The 7,415-nt window shown below is 40.9% G+C and overlaps 1 protein-coding gene across 1 annotated transcript in view; it reads right to left on the reverse strand.

The window, feature by feature from the left end:
- Window positions 1–4,570: 4,570 nt before the first annotated feature.
- Window positions 4,571–7,415, reverse strand: part of LOC126403527 (ribonuclease inhibitor-like) — a 110,669-nt gene continuing 107,824 nt past the window's right edge. The window contains exons 9-10 of the mRNA XM_050066254.1: window positions 7,247–7,293; window positions 4,571–5,434 (exon numbers count right to left, since the gene is read on the reverse strand). Coding sequence (XP_049922211.1) covers window positions 4,884–5,434; window positions 7,247–7,293 — 598 coding nt within the window. The 3' untranslated portion in view covers window positions 4,571–4,883. The remainder of the gene's footprint in view (window positions 5,435–7,246; window positions 7,294–7,415) is intronic.

The following is a 7,415-nucleotide window of genomic DNA, read 5'->3' on the forward strand; positions in this document are numbered from 1 at the left end:
ATAATCATTGTAGTGAGACATCTGTTAAGAATGTTAATCTTCATAACGCACCTAAAGTTACAATCTGGATTTGCTATACCTGCCATCGAAAATGATTTATGGTAAACTCCTGTGCAAAGAGCTGCAAACAGTTTACATCTTGAAAGTATTCTCCCAGAACTGAACATCAGGCCAATTGTTTGCATGCTATGACATTTTGCAGAAAATCAAAGAACAGATGATCATCTGTGGAGAAATTGACACTATGCACGTATTTCAATACACACATTGTTAATGCTGAAGGTAGGTTTGCAAGAAATCTGGGTTACATTTTCTCTGCAAAGTATCTATCTTTGATTAACCAAGTTAAATTTAATGAGTCAGTTGCTTTGAGAAAGTGATACAGTTCAACCCAACATGCTAGCATCACGTCAGAGATGTTGACAAACCAGGATTCTCTTTAGAAAATTATTCAGTTTTATGATGGACAAAAGTTACTCAAACTCATCCGGGGTACACCAGTATTTTGGCAAAGTGTTCAGAAAGCTGTTTGCTACGGTCAGACAAATTTGAATTCCAACATGGTTTTTCTCCTTCTGCTGATCTGAGGAGGAAATAAATTATTGAGCACATGGATGAGTTATACAGTCTTAAGGCAGTGGGCAAAAAGGAGCGTCTATGTCTCTCTGTGGAACACCGAGGCAGGATAAACTGGTTGGTAAAAGAGCTTCTCTGCCTGGTCATGGTGTCATGTAGTGGGTGGGAGGGGTTGTCCATGATCATCAAAAGCATCTGTAACATCCTCCTTTCAGTCACCACACTCACTGGATCTAATCTGGTCCCAAGGACAGACCCGGCCTTTTTCAGCAGCTTACTGATCTTGTTTTTCTCTGCTGCCTCCATGCCGCTGCCCCAGCATGATAGTGCAAAGAACAGCGCGCTCCCCACCACTGAATGGTAGAAGGCATTCAGTATTGGAGCAGAGACATCAAACGACCTGAGCCTTCTCAGGAAGTGGAGGCGGCTCTGGCCCTTTCTGTATACTGCCAGCGTGTTCTCACTCCAGACCAGCTTGTTATTAATGTGGACTCCCAGGTACTTATAAGACGGTACAATATCCACAGCCTCCCCTCCAATAGAGACTGGGGAGATACAGCTACAGCTGCTCAAATGGTTCATCATCACTTCCCTGTCTTTCTTAAAGAAATCATAATGTCAACAGCTGGTGGAATTTCTAGCCTGTGGTCCACCTCTTAAATGCTCCTTAAAGTGACGAAAGTGATGATCATGTTTTAGCAGAGTTTCGATATTTGACTTGTGAAATGCCACCTGCTTCTGATGAGATGTATGTCATTATTTCCAGTGTGCAGCACTATAGTTTAAGGCATTCAAAGACATGCAGAAAGAAGGGAACAATCTGACATTTCAATGTCTCAGTGGTGGACATATAAGCTTTCCAAAGAACCAGCCATGGTTAATGTGGAAGACAATGACGTCTCATTATAGAACCACAATAAAGTTGGCCATGCCAAGAGAAGAGAAGTATGTACCCACAGAAGAGGGTTATATTATGGAGGAAATGTGATCATGGTATTGAAGTGAAAATACAAAATGCAGAAAGGGATTACAAGAAATGTGAAAAATTGAAAGTCATGGACAATGTTATCAAAGTGTTCAGAGAAGTCCAGCACAGGACTTGAATATGTTTGTGCAGTTTGTCATCACCTTCATTTCAGAAATCAAGTCTTGCACTGCAAAAAAAGAATGTAATGAAACAAAATTCCTAACTTCCCTCCCTCGCCATGGCTGAATCAACTGATACTTACCTTCACCCATGTAGTGAGACACATGCTAACAATCGTAATCTTAAGAATGGACCTAAAGGTACAATCTGGATTTCCTATACCTGCCATAGAAAAAATTGTTTCTGATAAACTCCTTGCTAAAATTGTTGCAAACTGATTACCTCTATAATGTATTCCACCAGAAGTGAACATCTCAAACACTAAAACAACATTCAGCTGTAAGATACATTCCATTCATGAAGTTAATTGCTTTCCCAAAAGGTGGACAAATGGAGTGTGAGGCCAAATGTTTGTGTTCCATCAGATTTTGCCGAAAACTCTAATGCACTTCCAAGAACAGATGAAGAAAAAAGTAACTCACAATGATCATTATGAGTATCAGTATGTGAACACTGAAAACATTACCAGTGATTGAGCATATTTGCAAGAGCATATCAGATTTTATGAGAAGATTTCAATTGACTATGTCTGGTGTAATCCATTGATCATAACTGAAGCATGAGAAACCAATACGTCTGTGAATATTTCTGACTGTCCTCTACACATAGAGCATGTTACAGAGGAGAGCTCTAAGAATTATAAACTGATTATCATGAACCATATTATTCATGAACCTATGTGCTCTCAAATGTAGAAATTTGGTGGACTGCATAACTGCACAGTTAATGCATAGAGTAAAAAGTAAGATGCTTCCAGAAGTCGTATCAAATCAGGCCTATACCTTTTGGGTTAGCATACAGTTGCTTTAGTTTGTCACTCCTTCAAAAGTAATGACTTATTGTTTATAATTTTATAAATGTATTTGAGTTGTCAGTTGAAAATGACAAAAGTTAACTAAAAGATTCAAAGTTTCTACAGTGAAATAATTTGGAGTAAACAAATCACCAAACCACATTTTCTCTTGATAATCTGAATGAATTCTGTTGTGCCAACAGGATTATAATGAATTCTCTTGGTTATAGCTCATCTTCAGTCTTGATTTTCCTGAAGGAATTTACAGAGAAAATAAATGAATGGCAGGATAAAGAGAGTACAGTGGAGATACGGTCTGTTTTCTGTACTGCAGTTTTATAGACATAGCCCTGATAGAATAGTCTGTTCTAAAGTTTGTCACATCATAAACACACTGACAGGAACTTCAGTCTCTCCTCCTGAAATGCAAAAGCAACATCATCTGCCTTTGAAAGCATGTCTGGGGGAATCTATAATAAATGTGGGGTGCCGTAAGCAGTAGAGTTGGTGGATTTCCAGTTTTGCCGGTCAGGTGTACGAGCTTAAACAGGTTTGAATTCATGCAAACCAGCTGAACCCACATTTGTCATTATGGCACGTTCTGGCAAATTTCAAAGTAGCCTACATCATCAAACTGTGCTGACGGCGTAACAGAGCTGAATCCAACATGTATTGCATTAGTAATAAGCATTACCACAACCAGAGTAACACAAAATAATGTTTGTTCATAAAGAAATGAATGGAGACAACAGTGTCTGACGGGCTGTGAGCCAGTCACGGCAACGTGAAGGACATCATGGTGCACGCTGTGCTTGTTCACAAATACCCTCATGTGTCTTTGGGGGCGATGTGAGGACACATGGCAGAGTTAGTCTCTCAAGAAAACTAAAACTGCACCAATATGGCAACATTTTGGATTTGAAGCGATGAAAGAGGCGTCCTAACTGGCTGCAATTGATGCGCTGAGTCATTTAGAGCTGAACTTCCTCTGGAGGGCCTGTTTCTATTTATAGGCTACCTGTTGCTCGCTTTGAAAGCATCGCAGTGGACGAGGAACGGCTGATTCCTCAAGTTGAACCAAGGAGTTATTTTCATGATGCCTCCTTATTTCACTATAAAAAACAACATAGGTGGCAGCTGGCTTGGGGGAGTTCACTGTATTGTATGTCATTTCCAGTAAATATCACAATATAAAATGTGTTTTTTCTCTTTTAAAAAGTAATATTACAAACGTAGGAATGCTTTGATCTGGAGTGCACGACTGATAGGCCTATGAGGTTTGTTTACATGATGTGACAAATGATATGAGAGAGAGAGAGAGATGGGGACGTTTTTCGTCAGAGAGGCAAGGTGTCATAAAACGTTGCCATTTGTGTATTTCAGGCCTGATTTAGTAGCGGCTTTAAAATTTCAAAAATACCACCAAAAATAAGGTTTCTGACCAAATGTCATGCTATATGCATGAACACAGCCAAAGTTATCAAAAAATAAAAACTGAAAAATGACTGAAAAGGACGTTTTCCGTCCGAGGGGGACCGGAGGGGTAATCGCTACACTGACCTTTGATCAAGATGGTGATGTCCATCTTTGAACCTGTCCCAGGTGTGACTCCTGCTGCTGATGACCCTCCAAACAGGTCTGCAGCCCTGGAGACAGAAAGCTCCACAGCAGCAAAGAGCACCAAGCAGAGGAGCTGTCACAAAACACAAGAGAGACATAAAGACAGAGAAGATGCATTAGAGAGAGAAAAGTCAAACTTAGAGCTGAAATGAGTTTTAAACACATTTAACAAACCATCCATAATGATCATTTCTATATAAGTAACTGCATATATTATGTAATGAAAATGTGTGTATATATGCTTTGTGTGTGTGTGTGTGTGTGTGTGTGTGTGTGTGTGTGTGTGAAGGAGCTACAGCTCACATTTCATTGTGCTGTAAAACAACAAATAAATGAAGCTGGTCACCTTGTTTTATCAGACTCAGTAGAAAAAGTAGAGTCAGTCTGAAGTTTGTAAAGTTTGACATCAGTGAGACACAACAAACAATGATGAGTCAGCAGTGTAAAGTCTTTATTCACACACAGTCAGGGACAATGTGTTCAGAAGTTCAGTGTCATAAACAATGATTGATTTGATAATCCATCATTTACATGTTGCCTTTACAGATACGTCGGGGCTGCAGACAGCAAACATGGACACAGAGAGAGACAGAGAGGGGTGGGACATAAAGCAAAGGTCCCCCACCAGAATCTAACCAGGGACACATGGTGGGACAGAACTAACATCAGCTGTGTGACATCCTGTACACACTCAACTGATGTGTTCAGCAGTGAGAAGGTTTCTCTAACAGGAGGAGACTCTCACTCCTACAGAGAACACAGAGACACTGAGGAACCAGAAGACCAGAACCCAAACCCAGGATAAAGAGGTTCAGTGAATGTGGTGTTGAAGGTGTGGAGGTGGATCAGTGTGTCAGAGGAGACTGTGAAGAAGGACAGAGTGCCAGCAGGACAGTCCACATACACTGCTACTCTACCAGAGGAGGAGGAGGAGGAGGAGGAAGAGGAGGAGGAGAGCTGTGTTCCTCTGTTATTGTGACAGACACAGTAACGACCATCATCAGAGCAGATCAGACTCCAGGACTGATGATTCCTTCCAAACACACAGTCTGTACTGTCTCCTCTCCTGCTGATTCCTCTGTAACTCACTGATATATAAACCCCTCCTCTCCACTCGACCTCCCAGTAACAGCGACCAGTCAGACCAGTTCTACACAGCAGCTGAGGCCACCAGTCAAATCTGTCTGGATGATCAGGATATGACTGAACCTCCTTCACATATGTCACCTTCCTGTTGTTGTCAGACAGTTTGAGGTTTCTGTTCACTGTGTTTGTGTCGATGGTGAGTTCACAGGAATCTGATGGAGAGAAGAAGACACAATACAGCTGCAGTTATTCATCTATCATCTGTTCATTGATCACTTCCTCCAGGAGGATGCCATCACAACACTGAACTCAAATTCATCCAATCACCACAACTTTACCACAAATGTGACTTTTTAAAAACAGGTCAGATCTCATTTCATTGTGGAGCTGCGTGCAGCGTATTGATTCTGTCTCTCTGTTATCATGAGACTCCTGCTGCAGGAGTGTGAGCTCCACGCCTCGGACACAGTCACACACACAGTGACAGGCTAACTGTTAGCATCACACAGCTAACCTTACCCAACGGTTATTAAAGAAGTATTTCACTGCTGGAAAGATGGTCTTTTCATAAAACTGGGCTGTCTGCAGTAGAAAGACACAAACACTTTTAAACTTGGTGCTACATGACCAGAGACAACAGAGGAAAAGGACTGTGGGATTTGCTTTTGCTCAAAAGGAAGAACACCTACAACTACCAGAATGCACTGCACTGCATTTGACCAATAAACACTCCCACTGGTGGGTGATGTGATGTTAGCTTGTCTGTTTTGGCACATGATGGTGGCCAGCCATGGAGCTTTATTTCTGTCTTTAATCAACAACAGTGTTGACCAATGAAATGATCTCTGCCTTGTTCTTGGCTTGTTCTTCACATTTGCAGAACAAGACACTGATGACATGTTGGGCTCCTTACATCAACACTGTTGCTACGCAACTACCAACACAGAGGACGCTGCATGTTTCCTGTTGCTGTGTTGGCCTGCTCTATCAGAATAAAGGTTTGACATGTTGTAAATACTGTAAACACTTCCAGGTATCATATCTGCATATCTACAGTTAGATCAGTCACATTGCAGACATTAAACAGCAACTTTCCAGTTCAACAACGAGCAACGTGTTGTTGATAAAACTGAAGAAATCCTTCAGTTGTGTGATATTATCCCAGTTTATTCCAGTCTCAGTTAATGTTACAGCGTGATCACTGTTGACTGAGATACACATTTAGCTGCTCATCATTTCTCTGGGTTTGACTGCCCTGTTATGATATATATGTCCTTCATTAAGGCTTTATAAGCATTAATTAATGGCTTCATCAACTGTTAATAACTGCTTTACTAATACTTCACTCCTGTTCTTTAATCAAGACCCTGGTTTGTGCAACAATCTTATCTTAATTACAGACAGCAACAAAAATCCACAGACGTCTGGTATCAAACGATCTCGTATTAAAGTGAAACACTTCACTAAAATATGTTTCTGAAAACATTTGAGGTGAGAAATAGGCAACACAGTCACTGAATCTTGGTTCATATTTGATCAGCACTGATTAGATTTAAATCTTGGTTCATATTTGATCAGCACTGATTAGATTTAACATTTGATCTGAGTTTGCCCGGGGGGGGGGGCTGTCAGCCCCCACCCTTCCCCCCACCACCAAAAACAAATCCTAATTCTGTCAGATACACTGAATGCTCATAACAACAGGCTCCTAATCCAAGACAGCATCACAACTAGTTTGTAAGATTCACTTGCCCCCGCAATTTCATCGTATAAAAACACCTCAAAGTTGCAACATGCAGTACAGTTTGTTAGAAAAGCTGACACAGTTTGAAGATGCTTTGTTTTCATGAATCAATTAAAAACACACTTACACTTCCTCACACCTGGTCTNGTAAGATTCACTTCCCCCGCAATTTCATCGTATAAAAACACCTCAAAGTTGCAACATGCAGTACAGTTTGTTAGAAAAGCTGACACAGTTTGAAGATGCTTTGTTTTCATGAATCAATTAAAAACACACTTACACTTCCTCACACCTGGTCTCAACCATCGGACTCCACCAGGCTCCACCCTGAAAGAAGGAGGGGGGTCAGAGCAGCACTTCCTCTTTCAGCATGCACACATGGACATTACATCACTCTCATACACATATTGTTATACACTGATAAAGGAACAGTCCACAAGGTTGATAAC

The sequence above is a fragment of the Epinephelus moara genome, chromosome 16 (assembly GCF_006386435.1).
Source record: "Epinephelus moara isolate mb chromosome 16, YSFRI_EMoa_1.0, whole genome shotgun sequence".
NCBI lineage: Eukaryota > Metazoa > Chordata > Actinopteri > Perciformes > Serranidae > Epinephelus > Epinephelus moara.